Source organism: Micromys minutus, assembly GCF_963924665.1.
Source record: "Micromys minutus genome assembly, chromosome: 2".
Classification (NCBI taxonomy): Eukaryota; Metazoa; Chordata; class Mammalia; order Rodentia; family Muridae; genus Micromys; species Micromys minutus.
The window spans coordinates 77,777,741-77,803,104 of NC_137971.1; the positions used below are offsets into that span (position 1 = coordinate 77,777,741).

At 50.5% G+C, this 25,364-nt stretch overlaps 2 protein-coding genes across 3 annotated transcripts in view; one reads left to right on the forward strand and one right to left on the reverse strand.

Annotated features, from left to right (window-relative positions):
- Positions 1-736: 736 nt before the first annotated feature.
- GPRC5B (G protein-coupled receptor class C group 5 member B) lies at positions 737-24,742 on the forward strand. Its single transcript, XM_080912138.1, has 4 exons — positions 737-865; positions 11,574-12,604; positions 20,144-20,301; positions 21,569-24,742. The coding sequence occupies exons 2-4, from the start codon at positions 11,575-11,577 to the stop codon at positions 21,611-21,613; spliced, it is 1,233 nt and encodes a 410-aa protein (XP_080768264.1). The 5' UTR covers positions 737-865; position 11,574; the 3' UTR covers positions 21,614-24,742.
- A 523-nt stretch (positions 24,743-25,265) lies between these two features.
- Positions 25,266-25,364, reverse strand: part of IQCK (IQ motif containing K) — a gene marked incomplete at its 5' end in the record, with an annotated part of 109,183 nt that continues 109,084 nt past the window's right edge. For both annotated transcript variants that reach the window (XM_080911301.1, XM_080911300.1), the window contains one exon: positions 25,266-25,356. In XM_080911301.1, the coding sequence (XP_080767427.1) occupies positions 25,301-25,356 (56 nt within the window). In that variant the 3' untranslated portion in view covers positions 25,266-25,300. The remainder of the gene's footprint in view (positions 25,357-25,364) is intronic.

Sequence of the window (25,364 nt, forward strand, 5' to 3'; positions counted from 1 at the left end):
AAGGTGAAGGACAACCTGAGCTTGCCACAGGAGATGTCGAAGCGGTACCTGTGCCCTGAGCGTCAGAGGAACGCAAAGCCAGAATCTGGTGTCTCTGGGTATCTGCCCAAGAGAGTGGCGGATGTGTGCTTATGTGAATGATGTTTGAGAGATGGTGGCGATCGTGCACACGGACCAGTGCGAGGAGGTCACCGTGGTGACGTTCACGTTTGGGATGGCCGGTGCTGGGTACAGTGTGCTGAAAGGGGAAAGGGCGGGCTGGAGAAGGGTGGGAGAGGGCAGGGAATGTGCTCGGCAGGAACCTGCCTAAGCGCATCACCGCAAGGATTTGGTGACTTTAGAACGCTTGCAATGGGACCTTGTCTGAGTCCAGGACCTACAGCCGATGTGTGTGTGGGAGAGTGTCCCTCTAGGACCCCCATGGGAATATTGCGTCGTATATGGCTGAGGATGTTTCTGCAAACAGATCAATCTGGGCAATTGTGCGTCTGGACTCTTCATAGGGAGATGTCCTCGAATTTGGGACACCAGGGGTTTGGATGAGAAAGGCGTTTTAGCGCTCTGGACAAACCAGGCTCCTGGGGTTGCGGACTAGCTGCGGCTCCGGCCCTGGGTTAAGCAGAGCTGCAGACCCGGCCGGGGCGGGGCTTGAGGGGCGGGGCTATCTGAGGGGCGGGGCCGCGGCTGCTGCAGCGCGGGCCGGGCCAGGGGGCGCCTCGCGCGGCCGCAGCTCGGAAAGGCGATGCAGTGAGGCGGGCTCGGCTGGCGGGCGTGCGCGCAAAGCGGGGGCCGCGGGCGCGCTGCAGAGATGTGACTTGGGCCCAAGGCCAGCAGGAGCGTCGGCGCTGCGGGGACGCGAGGGTCGGTGAGTACCAGGTAGCGCGGACACGGGGAGGGCGCCTCAGGGACCCCAGAAACTTTTCCCGCCGTGGATTTGGGAAGATCCGGAGAGGATCCCGGCTCGTGCTTTTTCTGCTCTCCCTCCTCGGGGCACATCGGCAGGAGAAGCTATGGGGTTCAAGTGAGGGGTGCCACAGTGCGGCGGGAGAGAAGCCGCAGAAGACCGACCGAGGGAAGGGGTTTGGGAACGGGTTTGGGAACCTTCATCTGGTACGGGATCCAGGAACCAGGTAGAAGGCTCTGGGTATGGTCCCGGGTGAGAACAGGCTACAGGCAGCTGGGAATAAAGGAGAATCCAGCCCTGTGCAAGTGACCCCTGTGAGGGGCATCGCAGGCAGGTTCCGGGGGTCTGGCGGTTGGTGGGGTGCGGGAGCCCCAGGATGCTGGTCCTGAACTACGCAGACATGGCTTGGGGCAAGGAGCCGGCCTTTGGAGACGTGAAACCTCACCTGCCCCTGCCGCAGGGTCTGGGGGACCCAGCTTGCAGCCCGCAGTGGCTTACGCACTCTTGGAAAAAGGCGCGAGAGGGTGGGCGCTACGGGGAGGAAATCTGAAGCTGGGGGACAAACAGTGGGCTGGAAATCCAGGGGAGGCTGCTTAAGGTGAAGAATTTTCAGGCGAGGGCATTTGGGCCTCTGAGGAAAGCAACCAGGCTGGGGGTAAGGACTACCCAGTGCATCGCCCCTCTTTCTAGGGGACTGGGGCTTGAAGCCCAAAGTACCCCCACACATTTCACGGACCCAGGGGGAGAGATGAGCTCAGACAAGGATCCCGCACCCCTCCTTGGCTGGAGGTAGCTGGTTAAACAGCTTTGGATCAGTCCACCGACCTTGCCCCAGAGGACGCCCCCAGAACAGAAGGCTCATCCCCCTGTTCTTGCTAGGTCAGACCCAGGCCTAGCCAGTTCCCCCCTTCTTCTTCTGTTCGCCAAGGGGACGGCTCTTTGGAAGAGGGACAAAGGCCCCGGGAGTGTGGCGGGCACCGTCATCCCCTCCCGGGGCCCCAGCACACGCGCCGCATCGGCCGCCTGACTGCGCCGGGGTGGGGGCACCTGATCAGCGTCCAGAAAGCTCCGGGGGTCCCCACAAAGACAAGAGAATGCAGGAGAGGCCGAGCACACCTCACACACACAGCACTTCAGAACGTTATTTCCTAAGTTTCTTCGGCGGACACTCAGAGCTTTGGGAATAACCGCACTTGGAGTTAAACTGCATGCAAATGACATGTAAATAGAATGCAAATTTGCATCTGTTGGTTGAAAACCCTCCTTCGGGCTAGTTTTTCTCTCTGAACTGTGAACATTGTTTCCCTGATCCCTTCGCTTCCAAGTCCGAAAAGGGTCGGAAGAGAGGAAGAGGGGATGGGAAGGAGTCAAAGTTTGGGGCCGAGGCAGCTTTCTTTGCAAAGATGGACTCTAACCTTTACTGGGTTGTTTGTTTTCAACACATGTGGTGGACACATAACCGACTGCTGAGGAAATACCTTGTATAAAATGAATAGGTCTAGATTGTGGGGGGAGCACGGAAGTGTGCAGAGAAGTAAATGAAGAAACTCTAATGGAGCAAATAAATACCACCTCGTACTACACCTGCCGGTACAGGGATGCCTGGAAAATAAAGTGACCAGGACTTATGACTGGCATTTTTGAGTGGACCCAGCAAAACGGGGGCCTCCACTGAGAGAGCGATTTGAGAGTGGGGGTTGGGCATCCAGGCCGGCGAAGGTTGGAGGTGGGAATAGGCTTGGAGGAAGAGACACAAAGGTCACTGTAGCCAGAGTGCGTGGGCGGGTTTGGGGATAGGAGAGAGGGGACAGGAGGCACTGGACAGATCCTGGTCTTTCGAGCCACCGAAAGATATTTAGAATTTATTCCGTTAGGGGCCACTGAACCCTTGGAGGGTTCTGGCAGCCACCAGGGTGTGATTGTAAAAGCTTCATTGACCTCCACAAGGAGACAGATGACAACAGCTCCCTTCTCTCTGCTTGCAGGGATGCTGTGGTACCAGAGTCTGGGCTATGGATCCAGCCTTGGTCACTGCTTTAAGCCCCAGAGAGCCATATGAGCTAATTGAAGGAGTGGCTTGGGTTTTTTAAGATCCACCTCCTGCTTCTTGATAGTTCTTATCTACCCTAGAGAGCCCCCACCCCCGGTCCAAGACCTCTGTTTCAGCACTGAGCTTGCTGGGGATTCCCAGTTAGTCACGCTTTGCCTCAGCACCAAGAGAAGGATCCTAGACTGAGCTTCAGGCAGCCTAGGCTGCAATTTGCATTTAAATGATTGCTTTTATTTACAGGCCCCGCAGCTGCTTTGCATATTCATGGCTCGCACAGCTGACGTTCTTGCTGTACTAAGTTACTAACCTAAAAGGGTCTGTAAAGTTGAGAGCCCTAAAGAGGCCAGTGTCTAGTCAGCACAAGGCAAGGAAGATGATGACACTTTGTAACTTGGAAAAGTTATCAGAGGGAGGCAGAGACATTTTGAGTCTGGGAAAGAATTTAATGTCAGGAAACCTTGTAACGGTTTAAACTAGCCAAGCAGGAAACACACCGGGGTTCCAGGGGAGTGAGGCTGAACAGAGTGTAATCCTGGGGTTCCTTCCAGCCCCAACTTGGACGTCTGCCAGACATGGATCGAGGACTGGGGTGCAGTGGAAAGGCCCTGAGGTCAGAATCTGAGGGAAAATATGTATCCTAACCTGGTCTGTAGATTCTGTGAAGCCTCTGGCCAGGTGGCTTGCCCTCACTGCCTTCATGGTCCCAACAGGACAATGGGACTCTTGGGTGTCTTCTTAGCCAGCCAGCACCCCTGCTTCCTCTGTGCAAAGGGCTTTCCACAGGGACCTCATACTACTAACACGGCCATCCCCACCTTACAGAGGAAGGGCTGAGGTTCAGCGAGCTTAAGTAACACCAGTGTCACCCAGTTCTATCGGACTGCCATCCTGTTGAGAGTTTGGAACCTGAGGAGAGTGTGACCTGTGGCAGGTATTCAGATGGGTCCCGAAGAGTGACAACATTTACTGAGGCTGGGAAAACATGATCTGCCTCCTCCACCCCATCCCGAACCCCACCTGCTCTTTTGTCTTTTTTCCCCCACCTGTACTCTGGTTCTGATTCTGCCTGCCTGGCCTAGCAGGAAGAATGGTTTCTTTGGAACCCTGCTGGTAGCCAAGGGTTGAGCCTGGTCAGAAGGGTTTCAGGGCAATTTGGAACATTTTGTTTTTCCATCCCTATGGGATCCTACCTCCCAGAAGAAGGCCTGGTGTGTGGTCTCCAGTGGCTTTGGTTCTGAATACCTACTAGCCATGGCTGGTTTCAGGGTCACTGGCCTGGGTTCAACCTTGACAGTGAGGATCACACTCAGGGTTCCTGTTCCCATCAGAAGGCTCATCTCCTTCCTGGCGACCTGTTGGCTGTGGCACATGATGGGAGAGGCTGGAAACCAGTAATAAACAAACAGATGGAAGAGCCCCTCATGATTCCATCTCCATGGCAACAGCCCCTCCTTGGAAAATCATGGCAGGAGAACTTACCCCTACAGACAGTGGAATATTTACTAATCTTTTATATTTCGTTATATTAACTAGTGACCTATACCCTATAGTTATAGCATGTGTGTTTGTATTGGAGCATGCACATGGATGTACACTCATGTTTGCTTATGTCTCTGTGTGCATATGGGATGTATGCACATATGGAGGGCCAGAAGTGTAGGTTTTTGTCACTTTGTTCATTGAGGCAGGGCCACTTACTAAACCCTGAACTTGCCAATTCAGCTAGTCTAGCTAGGCAGCTTGCCCCAAGTAACCCATCTCTACCTCCTGGCACTGGGAAGACAGGCTGGCCAATACCGAAGCCCAACTTTTAGGTGAGTGCCAGGGATCTGAACTCTGCTCTCCACTCTTGCTCAGCAAACACTTCATCCACTTGACCACTCCACAGCCCCCCCCCCTCCTGTGTGAGATTGGGCTCAAACGTGAGATCCTTAGCTTCTCAGACTCTAGGATTACAGGTGAATGCTCCCATCTCACTTCTGATAGTTACCTCCGGCCTCACCACAATGTCATGGGTGCTGTTCTGATCCTCACTTTGCCGATGAAGAAACTGAAGTTAGAAAGGTTAGGTCAGCAGCTCAGAGTTGGGAGTGTGCTAGCAAGTGCTATGGGCTGGGATTAGGACCCAGGACCTGCTGGACAGTGTGCATGCAGGACCATTCCCCAGCCCCAGGGTAGGAGCTGAAACTGGGGGGGGGGGGGAGGTCTGACTCTGAAGCGCTTGGGGAGACTCAGGCTAAGAGAAGCAGTGTTTGTCCTGCTCACACAAATACGGTCCCACAGTGTCCTCCATGGTCTCAGTGGGACCAGTGTCCTCCAGGTTCTGTGGAGGCAGCACTCAGAATGATGGGGAAAACTTTCTTCACCTGTTGGGAGCTTCTGACTCTTCTGTAGACAGTGTGGGAGGGGGATTTGGGGGATATGTGTATGAGAGAAAGGGGAATTTGGTGTGGTGTGTGTGTGTGTGTGTGTGTGTGTGTGTGTGTGTGTGTGTGTGTGTGGTGGTGTATGTGTTTCACAGTATATTTAAGAACATCCGAGTGAGTCACCCGTTTCTGAGCGCCTGGCTGGCAGCAGAGGTAATTAGTATGTGAGCCTTTGCTTGTGCATTCATTCCCATTTATTCTTTACTGTTTGAGGAGCCGCTGGCTTCACCCCCATGGTTTGTTGCCATGTATTCATCTATCCCAAGCAGCCCTGCCTAGGCTGCCTTAGAACCTCTAATCTGGTATTGTTCCACACAGTGCTCTTGGAAGTGGGAGGCAGCAGGCAGCTGATTGAAAGGAGGGGGTTACCTGCTGAGGGGCATTTTGGGTAGAAGGGGTAGGGCCTGCTTGGGCCTGCTTGGGTCTCCTGCTCTTCATGTCCTCATTCAGACAAACAGAAGGACTGATGGACAGAAGTCTGCACCTGAGTATGGCCCGTAGACCTGAGGCAGTCTAAGAGTCCCTGAGTTAAGCCTCTCAGAGCCTCCTTTCCTCTTTTCCAAAGGAAATAATGGCACGCCTGCAGGCACCTTTAGAAGCCACATAAGAGTTAGAACCTGTAAGATAAGTTTCGTTCTTTCAACAGCTGAAGGTCAGAGCAAAACAGACAGGAACTCACCAAAAGGTGAAAGAAGGGAGACTGTTCGAGCAAGAGGACAGGAGTTCGAGTTCCCTGTGGCCATCCACATCTCTAACCCCAGTGCTGGGTACTGGAGACGCACAGAGGTTTACTGGGCAGTCTAGTAGAATGGACTCTGAGATCCAGGTTCAGTGAGAGGCCCCATCTCAAAAACTGTGGCCAGTCATAAAGGAAGATATCCAAAGCCAACCTCTGGCCAGAGGTGTCTGCTTGGGTGAGGGCACACACACACACAAACACAATCGTGAGCCACACAACAGGGTCAGGGACCAAAAGTACTGGCGTACTATGATATTGTGTAACAGCGCGGGGGGCGGGGGGGGCTCCTGCAGATCAATCATTCAGCAAAAGTTGACTCTCCAGCATGTTCTGGTCTAGAGAAAGCCCAGCAACAATAAGACACTTGTTTGCCTCGGGTCCGCTCTTCTGTCAGCATGTGACCTTGGTCGGGCAGCTCCTCTCCCTGCTCTGTACAGCATCGCTCTAAGAAAGGAGACCACCTTAGCACTTGCCTCTGGGATTGTTCTGTAGACTCTGTTTACATTATTTTTGAGTTAAGGTTTTTCAATGCTAGTAGCTCAGGCTGGACTAGAAATTACCATGTAGTCTAGGCTGGCTATGATCCCTCTCTCCAACCTCCCAAATATCAGGATTTACAGGTCTGTACCACCATATCTTGTTCCCTTGGGCAGATTCTTAGATGTTACTATATGTGTCTGGGAGCCTGTGAAGCAGTTACTGTAGTTATCAATGTGACAGAAATATATGATCCCCCCTCCAGAAACCTTCGGTGAGCTTTGGCTTCAGCATAATCTTCCCCACCCCATACATACTTTTGTGGAATTGGGTGGTCACACCCCACAATCATCCTTAGAGAAACAGTGCCCACCTTGAGACAACTGAGCTCCCCCCCCCTGTGGTGTCTGGACATGCCTGGTTTCATCTATATGCCTAGATGTGGGGCAAAAAGAGACCATTACTTTAGGGTTTTCAGAACTTGTTGACAAGTGACAGAAACCCAGATCAAACTGTTTCCATTCAAATGATAGAGTTCATTGGATGCTGGTAAATCCAGCTGCCTTTCAGTGAATTAGAACTCTGACCCATCCCCTAGCTGCTGCCTCCCAGTCAACTTCAGTCTCAATCAGTCCAAGTCCTCCTGCTAATTCACTGGTCTATTTCAGGCCCATGTACCTATTTGAACCAACTTTTACCTGAGATAAACCCTTTCTACTCTTCAATTAATTCTTTTGTCAGGGCCTATTCTTACAGCAGCAAGAAAAGTAAAGAGAATTGTAGCTAATGAAGCATCCGGGTCAGGCTTGGCCAATCTGGACAGTGTCCTACTATTTGGCTGAAGTGATTGGTTCACAAATAGGTACATGGAAGTAAAGGCTGTAAGATCTTGAGGCAACTGGTCACATTGAATCCACAATCAGGAGGCAGGGAGAGATGAACGGTAGTGCTCAGCTCACGGACTCCTTCTGCAGTCTAGAACCTCAGCCCAGTGAACAGTATAGCCTGCTTTTTAGTGTGTGTACACCTAGCTCCGCTAACCTAATCCAGATAATCAGTTTGTCGTGGTCACATCCAGAGGCTTGTCTCCTAGGTGAGTCTAGAGCTTATCAAGTGGATGTTACCCATCACAGCTGCATTTCTTGACACACAAAATGAAAGGGACATTTTGGTTCAGGGCTTTTTTGAGATTCCATCGTGGCGGGATGCCATGGCGATAGCGTATGGCACCAGCTGTTCACATGACAATACACCAGGACTCTGCCACTGGATCTAAAAGCCAGGCCATGTATCAAAGGTGACCTACTTCCGCCCATCAAGCCCCATCTTCTAAGGACCCCTCAGTCTTTACAATAGCTCCACCAGCTCAGGACTTCTCCTACTTAACTCATACCAGACTCCCAACTGGGGGCTTAGGCTTAAGATAACTACTCTCCAAAGGGAAATTGGGAGCTAGTTCCAGAATTCAGAGAATCAGATGCTGCAACAAAACCCATAGCCACCCTGGAAAGAGAAAGGTGCTTTACCCATGGCCATGAAAACGGAGAGCACAAGAGGGTCCATTTCCCGTAGCCAGAGAGGAATCGAAAAAACTGTGTGCGAGGAAACTGCACAGTCTCAGAAGTGTGGGTGCCGTCTTGGCACTGGTCACTTCAGGTTGGGGTGCACAGAGGAAGCAGGACTCAAGTGAGAAGAGCTGAGGAAAGCAAGTTGCAGTTTACAGCCAAAACACTGGAGGAGGAGCACCACCTGGAAAAGTGACTGGACACAACTAAGAGAAAGCCAAGTCCTTGCAAGGAAGGGTGGCAAGGTCCAGGCTTGACCAAGATCTGGTGGGTTTCATGGTGTCTCACACCAGTTTTGACTTTGATATGGAAGACCAGCCTTCCTCAGCCTTGGTCCCATGGACCTATTGGGCTGTGCCATTCTGTTGGGTGATGATTGCTATTTTCATTGTGGGCCTAGTCTATTCAACAGATGTGCACTGTCCCCTCTCCAGCTGTGACACCCAGAATTGCCTCTGCTTGAGATCCACCAGTCAAAGGGTGCACAGGAGAGAGACCCACATTCTGGGAGCATCTTCCCAAACATCACTTCCTCTCCGCCAGGGGAAGATGGAATTGGGCATAAACCAGAGAAATTACCTGGGGTGTGTGGCTGAGAACTCTCTTAATGGAGTTTACCACTGATGATTTTTAAATGGAAGACTCCCCAGGAGCCCCTCCACCTTGCTGTGGACTAATGTGTCCCATCGAGTTCTTAAATTTTGTTTCCTAGTATGTTTCCCAGCCCTGACAAGTGGTTGCTCAGAATGATGTCTCTCCAAAGGGCACCGTGTAACCATGTCCCTTGTGTGTGCGCATGTGCAACATATTCACAGAACTTACAGGTGTTGGTTCTTTTCTTTCTACTGGGTCAGTCCCAGGGATCTAACGTAGGTTGTCAGGTTTGGCAACAAGCACCTTTATCCAGTAGCCAGCCTCCGGTACAGTTTAGAAACATGGAAAGAAATATTTTACTGTGATGGGGTTAATGACCAATGCAAGGGACACAGTGAGTGAGTTCAATGACTGTACAGGGTGTCCCTGATGGAGACGCCATGGAACAATTATGACCAGACTATGAGCCAAAGGTCAACATCTAGGGTGCATCCCTGCCCCTTTATTTGCCTGAGTGGGGGTCTTTTTTTAAGGAGCTCCTCTTCCCAAATGCCTTCTGTTTGCAGCACGCCTTTTCTCTGTGAGCATGGGGGACCACCCCGAACCACCAGCCATCTTCTACACATCAATAATTTATGCAGTCAATGGCCTGGAGGTCGAGGCAGGATCCGAGATGCACAAGGGGTCTCTGTAAAGCAGAGGAGGAGAGAGGTGGTCGATGCTGCATTTACTTAATGGAAGCCCCAGGGATGCCTAGTGCTGTGGGGAGGGTGACTGGTTACTGACCTACACGTCGGTGGAGTTAAGGAGCTTCCCCCCCCCAAACTAGCTTAATATAACTAATAATGAGCATGGGGCATGTTATTAGTGCAGGCTGCGGCATCTTGAAGATCCAATCCCTTTCAAAAGCAAGGAACTGGTGTCGGTGGGATACAGGGCTGTCTAGATGCAAGAGTCTCTTGTTCAGTGGGGATTTCCTAAGTGCCTGCCTTAAGCCAGGGGCTGTGTACTAACACTGGTCTTTACCAGTCATCCTTCGTGGGGGGCATTTTGTGCCCCTCACCCAGGGGATGAATATTTGTCAGTGAACAGAAGCAGGGTTGTGGAGATGCATCCGACTATGCATAGGACACCCCAACCTCAAAAAGAAAAAAAGATGCTTTCAGCTGCCAGATGTGGTAAGATTGGGGACGCTGTGTGGGCTGGTGTGTAAAAGATACCGTCTCTGCCTGGGGCAGCAGACAAAGACAGGAAGGGAGGAGAGGAGAAAGGGAAGGAGAAAAGAAACAAAGTAGTTATGAAATGGCTGACTTGATTAGAGCTCAGCCCACAAGACCCCGCCCGCTGGCCCGTGGGAGCTGTGGTGACCTTGGGAGGAATCTGAGCTGATGGCTCTGGAGTGGGGCTGAGGGATGGGCATATTTGCAGGACCAGTCAGCCCTGGTGACACTGGCCTCCATGTCCTGCTGTTCAAGAGGCTGAGGCAGAAAGGTCACCAGTGCAAGGCCTGCCTGGGGCTAAGGCGAGTTCCAGGCCAGTGGGAGTAAAGTAGTATACTTTATCTCAAAATTAAAATTAAAAAACAAACACAATTTAAAGGGGTCAGGGATGTAGCATGCATGACGCCCTAGGTTCAACTCTAAATGTAGAAAAAGTGGTTAGAATAGGGGTTGTCCTAGCAGGGGAGGAGGACCCTGGGTCAGGGCTTTCACTGAGTCTCTATAGCACATGAGAGTGTATGGTATCGTAAACTCTCCGGCTTCCCAGGGTAAGGACAACAGGTGAGTTGGAGAGAATGGAACCTCAAGAGATTTTTGGAAGAGGAAGAGGAGATGTCAGTGGGAGACAGAGATGGAAAAGCTCCTTCTGGATGTACAGGTAGATCCACAGGAAGTGCTCCAGGTTTCCCTTGGATACCAACAGCCTTGGTACCAGGATCTAGCTGATGCTCCAGGCCCTTCTGGGAAAGGCAGGCAGTAAATTCACACATAACCTATGCCCTTGCCCCCATGGACTTTAGATCACTTACAATGCCCAATACAGTGTTGATCCTTATTAGGCAAAGTCCAGGTGACAACCCCAAAAATGTCTGCTGCTCATGTTGAGAACCGACGGAATCTTTTCCCTGAATATTCTTCATCCGAGCTTGGTTGAATCCATAGGTGCGGCCGACTTTGTTGGGACCACTGAGTGTGCATCATGTTAATGCTGTGAGGTTTCTCCCTCTACTGAGAAGGGTGGTTCCTGAGTGTGGTTGTATGACCTGGGGCCAGTGTCACACCCTGAAGACCCTGTTTTATCACCTAAAAATGAAGGTCACAATAGGACCTGCTGCCTCATATGGTATTATGAGGACTAGCTGGGCCCAGTTTTTGGCCCAGAGAGAGTGGTCAGGAAATATTTCCCATTAGCTTTTGAAGACTAAAGGAGGAGAGGGGGGAGGGGATTGACCCAGCTGAGTACCCGCCTGGTGGTTGTCTCTTTAAAATTTCCTTCATTCCCTTCAGATTGCTGGCATCCTAGAAGATGCCAGTTTTACAGACTACAAAGCGGTAGAGAGAGAAGGTGAGTCTCCCTCCTGTAGGTCCTCCAGCTACTGCTGCTGATGGTTCATAGTTACTAATCTGGGCTAGGGTTCAAGTGGGTGGTGGGCTGGCTGCCTGGGCAAGGGTCCACAGTGCCTGGAGAAAGTCCATAGTGTTATCTCAAGTGCCGGAAGGAGCCATGAGGGCTGGCAGGTTTGAAAAGAGGCAAGTCCTCAGGCGAGTGGAGACTTACAATGGATTGAGCTTTCTCCCTGATTGTCCCCATTTTCTAGAATGTTCCTGGTGTCAGAGAGAAAGATGAGAACCCATCAAGTGCTTCCCTTGCCCCTGCTCCTGGTGATTGCCTCCGTGGCTTCAGAGAACGCCAGCACATCCCGGGGCTGTGGGCTGGACCTTCTTCCTCAGTACGTGTCCCTGTGCGACCTGGACGCCATTTGGGGCATCGTGGTGGAGGCAGTGGCCGGGGCAGGGGCCCTGATCACACTGCTTCTGATGCTTATTCTCCTGGTGAGACTGCCCTTCATCAAGGACAAGGAAAGGAGGCGGCCCGTGTGCCTCCACTTCCTCTTCCTACTGGGGACCCTAGGCCTCTTTGGCCTGACGTTTGCCTTCATCATCCGGATGGACGAGACAATCTGCTCCATCCGACGCTTCCTCTGGGGTGTCCTCTTCGCGCTCTGCTTTTCCTGCCTGCTGAGCCAGGCGTGGCGGGTACGGAGGCTGGTGCGCCAGGGCACAAGCCCGGCCAGCTGGCAGCTGGTGAGCCTGGCACTGTGCCTGATGCTGGTGCAGGTCATCATTGCCACCGAGTGGCTGGTGCTGACTGTGCTGCGTGACACGAAGCCAGCCTGCGCCTACGAGCCCATGGATTTTGTGATGGCGCTCATCTATGTCATGGTGCTGCTGGCTATCACCCTAGCGCAGTCCCTCTTCACGCTGTGTGGCAAGTTCAGGCGGTGGAAGGTGAATGGAGCCTTCATCCTCATCACTACCTTACTCTCTGTGTTCATCTGGGTGGTCTGGATGACCATGTACCTCTTTGGCAACGCGTTACTTAAACGGGGAGATGCCTGGAGCGACCCTACTTTGGCCATTACACTGGCAGCCAGCGGATGGGTCTTTGTCATCTTCCATGCCATTCCAGAGATCCACTACACCCTTCTCCCACCCCTGCAGGAGAACCCACCCAACTACTTTGATACTTCACAGCCTAGGATGCGGGAGACGGCATTTGAGGAGGAAATGCACCTGCCTCGGGCCTACATGGAAAACAAGGCCTTCTCAATGGATGAACATAACGCAGGTAAAGCAGCCTCTGTCTGGCCTGGGGCAGTCTCTGAAAAGCCTCTCTCCAGCAGGGGCAGATGCTCCCAGGCCCAGCAGCAGACTCCACAATCGTGAAGGGCCCCCCATCCTTACACTGGCTCAGAGATAGTCTTATGTATCTTTTTCCTCATGCTAATTGCCAACTGACTTGTTATAAAAATCCAAAGGGTGGGGATGGGGAGATGGCTCAGTTGGTATGATGCTGTCAGCGGCAAAATGCAAGCAGAGGATTGAGTTCACTCTCTAGGACCCACAGAAGTCAAGTGTGATGGCTCATGCTTATAATCCCAGGAGGTGGAGGCAGGCCCCAAGGGCTTGCTGGCTACTCAGTCTAACCTAATCTGTGAGCCCCAGACCCGAGGATCTCAAAAAACAAGGGATGGTTTCTAAGAAACGATATCTAAAGTAGACCTCTTGCCTACACACACACACACACACACACACACACAATTTACAGTCATCCAAGTTGGTGGACTTTTAAAAGTTGTGAAAATCTCCATGGTAAGAGTATTTACCCAGCATGTACAAAGCCCTGGGTCCATCCCCGGCAACACACACACACTGTATCCGTTGGGTCTAACAATGCTCAGCCACCCTGCCTATGTGGTGGCAGGTTTCTGGATCTCACTTGAAGGCCAGGCCTCTAAGCCTCCCTCCTGCTGTGGCTGGGAGCACACTTTCTGCTTGCCACACTCTTCCACTCCCTGCTGATCCCCCAACATTAGGCCCTTAGCTCCCTGTAGGCATGTGAGTTTGCAGCCTACTCCGTGTGTAGATGTATGCAGGCCACCATACAAACAATGCTCCTGCCCTCCTCCACCTTGGTCATTAGCATTGTTCAAATTGGGCCCCTAAATCCAGGTTTAAACCCTGCCTCTCCCACTTCATGCTCTGTGGCTTGGAGTAGATTACATGATCTCTCTAAGCCTCTTTTCTTTTTTCTCAGTTGCAAACAAAAAAATAATTCGAGTGCATACTATGTAAAAACATGTCACAGAAAGTGACACACTGGGGACCAGACCCTGGTAGCACTGAGCACAGAGCTTGTGGGTCTTGGCTAGAGTCTCTTAAAAGTGGGATAAGAGACACTCCGGATAGGGGTTACTTGAGTCACCGCTGCAAGGAGAGCACAGAGGCAGGTTGTCAAAAATAGTTACATTTATAAGTTGGTCCCAACTACTGCCAGGCCCAGTCCTATGGAGACCCTCTGCAGATGTATGTAGACCCCCGAATTGGCTCACCATCACAGAAAGCTTTGCGCCTGTCCACTCTCACCTTCCCTCTTCCATCACCAGCTTCTTTATAACTTGCTTAAATGTTCACAAATTCTTCTGGGATCAGAGGAAGAAAGCCAACCTGGCAGCTGTTTGGGTGACATCTGGGTGGCCAAGACTACCTGTTTCTGCTCAGGGGTGAGGTCACAGTAGGATGGAGGGGATGTGGTCACCAGCACCTCTAAACCCCTACTGTTGATGCTGGACAGGTGCCCCTTAGGACATTGTTTAAAGGAAGCTGGCTGGGTCCCACACCTGAGCTTAAATAAATGACCTTTGTCAATTTCCTAAAGATGTCTCATGGGCTGGTCAGGAATACTGAACCCCAGTCCTGGATAGGCCCTAACTACTTAGCACACACATGTTGAACACTAACTCTGTGCCAGCCCTGTTCTGCTTTCAGCCTGCACCAGTTTATCAGTCCCAATGTTACCCTGTGAAGTTGGTCCATCCTACCCCCTTCTTCAAGAAAAGATCAGTGTAAGCTAAGGCTCAAAAGAATAGCTTTTCCTGAGGACATACAGCTGGAACATAGCCCATGGCAGACAGAAGTTAGTGACATTTCTGTTTAGCAACATTCATCCGTCCAGTTTCCAGGCACGAGTGTGAGCTGTGTGCAGGAGCTGGTCCCTTTACAGTTTTGCACGGTTGAGCGTGGAAGCCCAGGGTACATCCTGTTCCTCCCCCATAGGCAGGGAAGCATGTTAAGCCCTCACTTTCTGTAGAGCCGCCATATCCCTGTCATACCTAGATGTAGTCAGCTTCCTTAGTACCCTTACCCCTAGCCAGGAGGGGTGCCAGAAGCCTGCCTCTGGACAGAGGGGAAAGTCCCAGTGTGGCTGAAATCCAAGTTGCTCTCTTCTTACATAAAGTTCCAGGCCAGATGCCTGTCTGTGGACTCAGTGCCAGCCCGGCTGGGGACAGGAGAAGGCATAGTCAAGTTAGAGGTCACCATTGGGAGCCTAAAGGCCTCTTCAGGAGCTGTGGTAACAGGAGGAGCCTGGCTGGTCTTGGGGTCCTGGTAGAGCCACTTCTCCTTGCCAGCTCCTTCTAGAAGGGCCTCACTGAGGCCCTGGACTCCCCATGAGCCTTGGAAGTGGACACAAAATCAGTTGTGTACTGGTGTATATGTGTATCTCCTGGGAAACTGGTCCATCACTCCATCTGATTCTAACAGTACCTGTCTGTCTGTCTGTCTGTCTGTCTGTCTCTCTCTCTCTCTCTCTCTCTCTCTCTCTCACACACACACACACACACACACACACACACACACACTGAAAGGAAAAGATGACAGGGCACCAATGAAAGGAAAAGTCACAGGGCACCAGTGTTGTGAAAAGATGACATCCCAGGTTTCGGCACCAATGTTAGGGGAAGGATGAAGAGACTGGGGGGCATATGGCCCATGGAGGTGCGGCAAGGCCTGGGGGCAAGGGAGATGCCTCTAGAGGGTCCATGTTGGGAATCCCTTCCTCCTGAGAGACCAGCCACACGATGGTATAGTACAGAATAGAGTTTATTCAGGTCATGGGAGAGTTAAGAGGATAGTAGAGGCAGAGAGGGGTGGGGGGAATAGAGAAGTAGAAGCAGGCCATGAGCACATGTAGAGGGAGGGAGGAAGGGAAGGGGAAGAGGAAGGGTAGGGTTGGGAGAGAAAGAGAGGTAAGAAAGCCAGGAGGCAAGAGGGGCCAAGAGAGAGAGGAGGGGGCAAGCAGCCCTTTTATAGTGTCAGGTCACTGGGGCAGAGCATACCTGGCTACTGCCAGGTAATTGAGGGGTGGGGTTTACAGAATCCCAACAGACACATACACACATACACACTGGAGGTTTAAGAACCAGTGGTTGAATGGAATGATTTGATGTCCTTGGGATAGAACCAGAAGGTCAGAAACACCCGAGCAGTGGTACTTTAAAAGTAATGATAGCTGGGTGTGAGAGTGTATGCCTGTAGTCCCAGGACTCAGAGAGAGAAGAGGCAGGAGGAGTGTGCGTTCAAAACTAGCCTGGGATACACACAGCAAGACACACAACTCCCGCTGACAGCAGCTACAAATAGGAACAGCCACAAAGTACATTTGGAGCGTTTATTGGCTACTCTCTCCTAAGTCATACAGTAGCCCCATGAGATCTGTTTAGAAACAGATATGAGGAGGTCAAGTGCTACCCTGTCTCCAAAACAAAATAAAACAGAGCTAAGGCAGAGTGGTCCTTCTTCACATGTCTACTACTAGGTGAAGTCACCTGGGCCACCACTTAAGAAAAACACCAATATCTTCCCTGTCCCTGCCCAAGGACCCTGATTAAGTCAGAGTCTGGAATGTGTATAATTTATAAGCTCTCCAAGCTAAGGTGTATCTGGGTGAAAACCTTGGGTCCAGGAGCTGGCCGGCCATGTGTTTAAATCAGTGATGGAGGCCTCTCCTGGGTCAGGGGATGAAGAGCTGTGGACCCTGGGGATGCTGTGGAATTTTCCATCTGGCACCTGCATTTATTTTTCTGGTCCTCCTCTGCCTGCTCAGCTTGCCTCAGGCTTCCCATGATAAACTGTGCCAAAGTGAGTGCTCTTATCCATTCATCTTTCTGCTTTGTGGTCCACTAGCTCCTTGCAAAAGATGTCCTAGATATGAGTTAAATAATCTGCACTTTAAATCTTGATATGTCATGCTGGGTAGCACCCTAGAAAGGTAGGCTGAGTGCCCACTGTGTGGTTGCATTTCAAGTCCCTACCTAAATCTTCAGCAACCTTGGGTATTGTCAGACTTTTTTTTTTTTTTTTTTTTAAAGACAAGATGTTCTTGTTTGCTTGCTTGTAGTGCTGAGGATGGAACCTGTAGCCTAGTGCATGCTGGGTCACTGAGCTACATCCCTAGCAACCTTTACCATCAGCATTTTTTCCTCTCCCTTCTCCTCCCCTCTCTCTCCCTCACCTCTTCCTCTCTCTCTCTCTCTCTCTCTCTCTCTCTCTCTCTCTCTCTCTCTCTCTCTCTCTCTCTCTCCCCTCCCCCCGCCTTCCCTCTCCCTCTCTCTCCTTCTCCTTCCCTCTCCCTCTCTCAGCATTTTTTCTTTTTTTCTTTTTTTTGTCTATCAAAAATACATATCCACTGAAATCATTTGAGACTAGGCAGGGCAGCCCTCGGACAAAGCTCACAGAGAGAGCATTCTGGCTGGGCTGGGCTGGCCTTTATTCTAGAAACCCTTGCTTCACTGGCCAAGGACCATCTGGGCACGCTCCTTCCCCACAGTAGGAGCAGCTGTTGGCACCTTTCATGCTCCGTTAGCCAGTTTGTATTTTAGGAAACCAACCTCATGAGGGACCTTATCCTTAGAGTGACTAGTGCCCACGAGCCATGGTGATCATGTCCTTCCTGCACTGGGGACATCTGGCCAGCTTCTGCAGTTGTCCTCCCTTGCCAGAGGTCCCCTAAGGTGTCATGAGATGGAGGGTGTGTTCTGCAGGCTGTACTGTGGCTCTATGAAGCTGCAGTTGTCTCACCCTAATATTTCTTGCAATCGTTGAGACCCCCACATATATAGGCTCAGTCAGACTGTGCTCCTTAGTACCAAAAAGGCATGAGATAAGTGCTAAGAGATTCAACACCCCGAGATGCCACACCTCAGATCACATCTTACAAAGTGCTAACAAGCATATACAACATGCACCTTTCGAAGGAACATGTGTTCCCTCTTTTGTTACGGATCCTGGGCTCTAAGATCTCATTAAGGCTTTGGCCATTTCTGTTGACTGCTAGAGACCCTGAGTGGCGCCATCGGGAAGGCATGGCTAACTTGGCCTCACTTGTAGGACCTACCCCAGAGAAAGCTGGCATTTGATCAGTGATACTCCCTGCCCTTCACCTCTGCTGGGGGTTAAATAGAGTCAGCTCTAATATTAGGCAAAGGCCTCTGAAATTGGTTACTAGCATTTTTTTAAGTACAATTTGAACGCTACATTATTCAAACAAATAAATGGAAACTCCAAGAGCCCTAGGTGGCAGGCTTCAGGAAGGGCTAAACTCAAGAGACTCAGAGATGACTTGACTTCTCATCTCTTGGTGGAGACATTATGGTCCCCACTTGCACAGAATCCCAGTGGAAATAGATTCTTTTCAGAAGGCTTGAGAAAATCCCATTTTGATTGTCTCTGAATGTCATCCCCGAACCAGTGTGTTCTCAAAGTTGGAATGCTCTGATCAGTCACCCTGTTGCAAGCTCAACCCTGGGCCTATGCTGAGGGGCCTAGAGTGCCAAAGCTACGCTCAGAGAACCACAAATAAACTTGCAACAGAGAGGGAGGGAGAGAGGGAGGGAGCTTGCTTTGGTTTCTGGGAAGAGGGTGTATTTGGAAACAGATCTGGGCTGGGTTCTTCATTGCAAGAAAAGCTGAGGACCCCAGCAAAAGTCTGTGCTTACCTGTCCTTGGTTCCTGTGTTGTTTGCCAAGGCAGGGACATGCCATCACTCAGCAAAAGCAACTGCTCAAGCCTTGGAGATACCAAAGCAAGAAAGGTTTCCTGAGTCCAGTCTAGGATGTCTATGATGAGCCTATCCCTAATGTCATTTAACACAACTTGCTTCCATATACCCATCTGTGATGGTTAACAGCAAAGCGTCTGGAACTGGGGTGGTGGTTAGGAGCGGCCTGTCTCTGCCAATGTTCCAGTGTGGACTCTTAGCTGTGGGACTTTGGCCACAGTACTTAACCTTTATCTCTTGTTTAAAAGAAAAAGCATGTGTTACGCTGGGAGAACTAACCCTCTATATGTCAATTTACTCAGAACCTAGCTCTAAGGTCACTCTGATCCTTCCCTCCCAGTAGGCTGCTCAGCTCCCAAGCTCTCTCCCTGTACTTCCTCAGGGAAGACTTTTAAGTAAAGCCTTTCTTTAGCCAAGCAACATTAGTACTTCCTCCCGTGAAACTGCAGATGTCATCTTACAGTTAAGGTCTCCATTTGCTTGGTGGGATGCTGAGGGTGGAGCCTAGGGCCTCAGGGATACTAGGCAAGTACTCTGCCACAGAGACAAAGACCATATTTTAATTTGGCTGCATCGTTTGGTGGGTTTTGACCAAAGCGGTGTGGCCAGTATCCACCTTGAAGTACCATCACATGGAACGGTTTCATCATCCTGAGATGTCCCTCCTGCACCCGACCACCACTAACAGCCTTCACTTTCCAGATTCTAGCTTGGCATGATGGGAGAAGCCCTCACAGGCTGGCTCCTGTCACTCAGAAACACATACTTGAGTTTCCCATGTCTTTTCCAAGTTGGTTTTTCTTTATTTAAAAAGAAACTTAATTTCTTAAAAGTACAAAATCCTAGGTCTGGGGAGATGGCTCAGTTGGTAAAGTGCTTGTTGTACAAGCATGAAGATTTGGGTTTTATCACCAGAACCAGTGTGTGATGCTCACTTGTAATTCTGGAGCTAGGAAGGTGGAGACTGGTGGATGCCTGGGATTCCCTGTTCAGACAGCCTAGGCAATGAGACCTTGTCTAAAACCAAGGTAGGGGCTGGAGAGTTGTTAAGAGAGTTGATGTTCTTCTGAGGATCTGAGTTTAGTTCCCAGTATCCACATCAAGCAGCTTGGCACCTCCAACAACCTCTTTAGCTTCTGCATCTGCATGCATACACGCGTACACACACACACACACACACACATCTGTGCCTACCTTCAGAGGTAGAGTATTCACCCATTTTGCCATCATTGCTTCAGATCTTTAATTACTATTTGGAAATAACCCAAACAAGAGAGTAATTTTCTAACGTTGACAGTCACTATCCTGTACATGTATTTAGCAGTCTCCAGCAATGCAGCATCCAGAAATAGGGACAGCTTATTACTGAGAGGCTCAATACACACCTGTACATGTGTGCTGTTCTACCTTGAGACCTGACAGCTCAGAGGTGACTGTCACCCAGCCTGGCTGTAGATGTTTGGGGAGAGCAGGACTTCAGAAAGTTTCCACCCCTTCGGAAGTTGGATCAGTCTCCTAGAGGGCTGAGAACAAAGCCCCTTTGTGACTTGTGTTTTGAATCAGGCTTGTGACAAAGGGGAGGAGCCACTGTGGTGGGTGGATAGAGGTACCCAGAGGGGAGGAGCTGGTTGCTTCAGAAAAAAAAAAAAAAATCTCTCCCTCCCCACTTTTTTCCTTCCCACCCCCTATCCCTCTGTTCCCCTGCCCTTCTCTCCCCTCCTCTCCCCCATGTTCTCTCTGGTGTTGTCATCCTGGGAACTCCTTCCTCAGCTCTTCGATCAGCAGTGGGCTTTTCCAATGGAAGCTTGGAGCAAAGATCCAGCAGCTTGGGAAAGAAGCCCAGCAGCTTGGGAAGCCGGCCCACTGCGCCGTTCAGAAGCAATGTGTATCAGCCGACAGAGATGGCCGTTGTGCTCAATGGCGGGACTGTAAGTATCAAAATCTGATTGTCTGGGCAGGAGGCCTGAGAGCGTCCCAACACGGGGCAGCTTCCGCTGGGTACACCTGGAGGCTGCTTCTCTGGGCTGCTCACTGCGGCTCCATGCATGCACGCCTTCCATTTTTGTCTGTCCCCCACTTCACATAAGGAAAACCCATCCATACTCAGCAATCTATAGATGGCTGCCTACAGCTTGGGGCTCCTTGAGCACAGCGCCCCAACACTCTCCCAGGGAGGTGACTCCAAGGAAAAGCTTTCTATGAGGATGTTCTCAGCCTTGCTGGCATCCACCCTAGCTCAAGTCTCCTGGTCCCTACTCCATCCAGACCTGCCCCCAGCTAGGCAACAGGTCTCCCCACCCCAATTCCCTAAGAGATATCCTAAGAAATTGAAGTTGAGTCCCTCAAACACCAAAGCAGCTATACTTATCTGTCGCCAAACAGACCTGCAGCAGAAAGTGTTACCTTTTGCTTTTGCCTCTGTTGGAATGACTCTCTGTCATTCCGGAAAAATCCAAAGAGGCTTCATTCCTACATCTTCCTTGCAGACCCAGCTCTGTGCTTCTCAGAAACGATGCATGAGCCAGTTCACATGTGCACATCTGATTTCCATTCTTTATTTTGTGCCAATTCCATAACTCAATCTGAGCTTTCTTGTTTTTTTTTTTGTTTTTTTTTTTTTTTTTTTTTTTTATTTTTTTTTTTTTTAATAGACCATCAGGGATGGTCTTTGATCCTTTGAGGAAAGGAAGGGAATATTGGTTTTTCTGCCTTGTGAAGGCTTTGCTAGGCTCTGATTCACTTTGCTTTGAACTAACTATAAGACACATAGAAACACAGATTTGTGTTCTTAAATCTTCCTACCACCTCCTGGGCTGTTTCTTTGTCCTGGGGCCAAGAAAAGCCTGACTTTACTTGTGACCACTGGTCCCCAGAGGGGCCAGCCCGTGTACCGTAATAAACACAGCCTGTCCATCATTTGGAAGTCCTGGTTCCTTCAAGGCCAGGGCAGGGCAGAAGACCAGTGACCGGGATGAAGCTCCGTATTAGGACACAGGCCTCACTTGCCCAAGGAGTCCCGTCCTTACCGCTTCAAAGTGCTGAGTTTCTGAGTGAGGTGGATGTCCCTTCAGGTGGAACATGAACCTCCCATACATTTCTGGGGGACACGGCCCCCCACCGTAGTAGGGAGATTGATGCATCCGTTCCTAACATTAACTTTGCAGAGCTCTGAGTCCTGTCCTTATGTTATTCCAGATCCCAACTGCTCCGCCATCTCACACGGGAAGACACCACTGGTGAAAGACCTTAAGTTCCAGAGAATAAGAATCTCTCTTACCGATTTTAATCCCCTGGCTGTGTCTTTCTTGAGGGCGAGACCAATAACCATGGCAGAGACAGGCCACCTGGAAGCCAGGAAATCTCAGAGTTCCCAGCAAGGGGATTTCGTGTAAATGTGACATATGGATGAACTGGAAAGCTAACAGTGACTGCCCTCCCCTCCCCCGCCACACACGCAAACACGGAATCGTCCTGCAAACTAAATCAGAGCTAACTGCCGGTAGTCTTAGACTCACTCAGAAGCGTGGCTGGGAAACTAAGTCATCCAGCAGGGGCAGGACAGAAAAGAAGTCACAGCTGCTGTGCCAGACTATGTTGGCTTATTATATGAGGGGTTGGAGCTGGCCCGTCACCCCCATCCTCCTCACCAAATGCTGGTACCCAGGGAGATCTTTTGGAGATAACTGTGTCCTTGAGGTTAGCTCATGGCTCATTCTCCCTGGCTTTTGCTTGCCTGGTGGCCCATGCAGTTCAGGAGACTTTAAGAGGTTGTGGATATGATTCTAAAGGCTTGGCCAGATGATCAGAGAGCTGTGTAGCCAATATGAGTGGAGGAACTATAGAATGTGCCAAAGAGAAGAAGGTACTCTGGACCTTAAAGTGACTATCACATGTAGACAGAGGTGACCAACCATTGTTCCTTCTATGGGCCTTTTGCTCTACCAAGCGCCCCACCCACCCCAACCTTCCCTACAGAGTGACTGAAAACTCCCTCATCCTTCTTCCCTCTTCCTTCCTCCCTCCTCTTGCAGGTGCTCCTCCATGCCTCACCACCCCACCCAAGTTCATTCCCATGTTCATTTCAGAAGCTCAAACAGGGCCGCCAGCTTGAAGCTTCAGGGGAGGCAGGCTGAAAGGCAGGCACCTTAGCAGCCTTTTCGTAATGACGTCCTATGGCTGGGCTCCCCAGGGGTGACCTCTAGAATGGAGAGATGACATCCTGTTGCCCAGCTGCCAGTGACTTCTGGGGTATTCTCCCTTCGTGTGGATAGAAGTCCAGGATATAATGAGCTCCATGGAGGTTTCTTGCTGCTTTCGGAGGGTACGGAGAACATTTTAATTTTGGTTTTCCGAAGTGGCCCCCTTCACAGCTGTCATTTGTCGTGGCTTCCATCTGTCCTGAGCAAGTCATTCCTTTGTCGCTAGGCATCTCCAACATCCCTGCCATTAAAAGCCCTATGTTCTCTGCACTGTTTGGCCAGCATAATCTCTAGCAACCTTTCCATGCTACGAGTTTGAACCTGACCATAGGGACTGTACAAACAAGGTTGTGGCCTCTGCATACACTCTAATCGCTATGTTGCTTTTTCTATAAAAACTACCCAATGAGCCTTTAACCTTTCATGAAAGCAAATTTTTAAAAGGTTAGTGTGTGGGGGTGGGGGTGGGGAACTGACCTCTTTTTAAGCCAGTATATCTGAGCTGAGTGTTTTAATAAATCTGATTTTTTTTCTCAAGGCCCCAGTCTCTGCTGTGTCCCCTCCCTGCCCTAGCCTATCCTTGCAGAGCCCTTAGGGAGGTGAGGCCAGTCTGGCCAGCGCTTGGCTCTCCTGCAAGTTTTCCTTACAGCTAGTGCATCACCATGCATGGGAACCAGAAAGCATGGCATCCAAAGGCCACCCCTTCCCAACCTCCTGAGATGCCTCGCCCCCATCCAAAGCATGTGCTTGCTTCCAGAGAATTTGAATCAGTCCTTTGTCTTTACGGACCATCAAGTGGTGGGCTAAGAACTTAGAGGCCTGAGGAGGTGTGGGAAGGAAAGACAGCTAGGGGCTGTGTGGGGCCGGGGCTGTTGCATGCACCGCCCAGCCTTCTGCAAAGAAATCTCCAAGCACCTCGGGCCAGTCCGGTGACAAACGTCAGCGCTCCGCCTTCTTGTGCCAGGAAGTGGCTGTCCACCCCCGCTCTCTGGAGTCCTTTGGAGCTTTCTGATGTCACCAGTAACTCGGTCTGCAAAATCCCCCCTTGCAGAGGGGAGAAGCCGACATGATTGATGGTTTTCTCTCTAAGCTCTTTGTTGTCCACGTATAAGGTGAGCACCGCACCGTACAAATGGCCGGGCAGAAAGCAGCATTTCTGCACCATCAAAACAAAACCACACTGAGCCACAGGAAGCCTCCTCGATTAGTGAGGCATTTCAGTTTTGCTTTTTCTTTTTTTTTTTCTTCCCAATCCTGATAGGTTAGTGCGCTTCTGGGCTTTGTTTTATCTTGGCTTTAAGATTCAGGGTGGGCTGAATGTTTGCACATGGAGGGCGGAAGTGGGAGCAAAGGCAGTAGGTCCGCATCTACTACGATTCTGAGTGGGAGTTCACCTGAAGAGGACTACAAGGCGACTCCGCCCACAGACTGGCAACCAGCTTCTGACAGCAAGGCTGCAGCACAGAGCCCATGGCACCCGGTTAGGAGTTGACAGACCCAAGACTTGGTTGGGGAAAATGGTCTAGAAAGTCATCTGTGAATAACACCAAGCTGTAAGCACAACTTGGCGTGCCTGGGTAGTGACACCATACTGGGACTATAACCACCACTCTGTCCCCTCCGGAGTAAAGACTCCACAGAGGTCTGGAGTCAGTTGCCAAGGTAGCGGGACAATGGCAGAGGGGAGGGGGCTCCAATGTCTCAGCTATTTCCAAAGTTAAGATCTGGTTGTTGTCTTGCCCCACCCCCACACAGATGAGGTCAAGGCCAGGGAACGAGTACAGGGTGGGGGAGGGGTTGTCTTTTGAATTTGCCCAATGGCAAAGTAGAAGGGGGTACTGGCATTTACACATCCAAGGATGTAGGACTCTGAGCTGATGAGAGCCCTTGGCAGGTGCTTTATTCATAAAGAGCTATGGCTCGTTTTTTGATAGATAATATATATTTATTAAATGTATTAATGTGTATTTTATAATGTACCCTCACTCTTCCCCTCATCCTGGCTGACTTGCATACTTATAAACAAAAATTGTTTGAGAAATTTCAAGACAATCAGTATGTACAGGGCTGTATATAAAATATCACAGACTTTAAAGGTTGTTAAGCATGGGCAGATAGGTTTTATTTTCAAAATGCTGTTCTTAACAAGAAAATAAAGGCTTTACTATTTACCTAAGATGCGTGGTAGCTTGTCAGTCAGATCCTACTGAGAGGCTTTCAGCCATGTCTGAGGCCTTTTGAATGGGAGAATCCTGGTGAGCAGCAGCCACAGAACCAATGTTAACAGAACTAATAGAACGCTGCTGTTATACAATGGAAATGTTGGGGCTTTAACAATGGAAATCCTTTCTGACAGCTGGCTCTTATGGACACAGCTCAGTGCTAGAGCCTTGCCCCATTTGTTATCCCAACACCCCAAAACCAAGACAAAACTAACACAGAGATCTGAGGTAAGTTAAAATACGGATCTTGGCAAAAGTGGGAAAACTGGTGTCAGAGGACACGGTCACGGCTCAGAAGGGTGCTCCTGACAGTGAGGATGGCCATGGGAAAGTGTAGCCTTTAGGGGAAGGCGGGAAGCTAAACTGCTTCGGCTTGTCTGCAGCAAATCCTACCTCGTGTGCAAGGGTTCTGTATCCACCACACTAAGGCTTGTTAAAGACACTGTCATAGGGAAAGTGCATCTTGGATACGCCATCCTTCCACACGGAGTGACTGACGTCGGCGGCTAAGGATATGGTACGGAGGTGGCAGGCACTTCCTCATCCTCTATTTTACATCTCACTGCAGAG

What these genes read in the sequence shown, in the direction of transcription:
- GPRC5B (XM_080912138.1), top strand. Translation starts at nt 11,575, where the DNA reads ATGTTCCTGGTGTCAGAGAGAAAGATGAGAACCCATCAAGTGCTTCCC. An exon ending in AATGGATGAACATAACGCAG is followed by an intron (nt 12,605 to 20,143) that starts GTAAAGCAGCCT and finishes CTCCTTCCTCAG; the next exon opens with CTCTTCGATCAGCAGTGGGC. An exon ending in TTGTGCTCAATGGCGGGACT is followed by an intron (nt 20,302 to 21,568) that starts GTAAGTATCAAA and finishes ATGTTATTCCAG; the next exon opens with ATCCCAACTGCTCCGCCATC.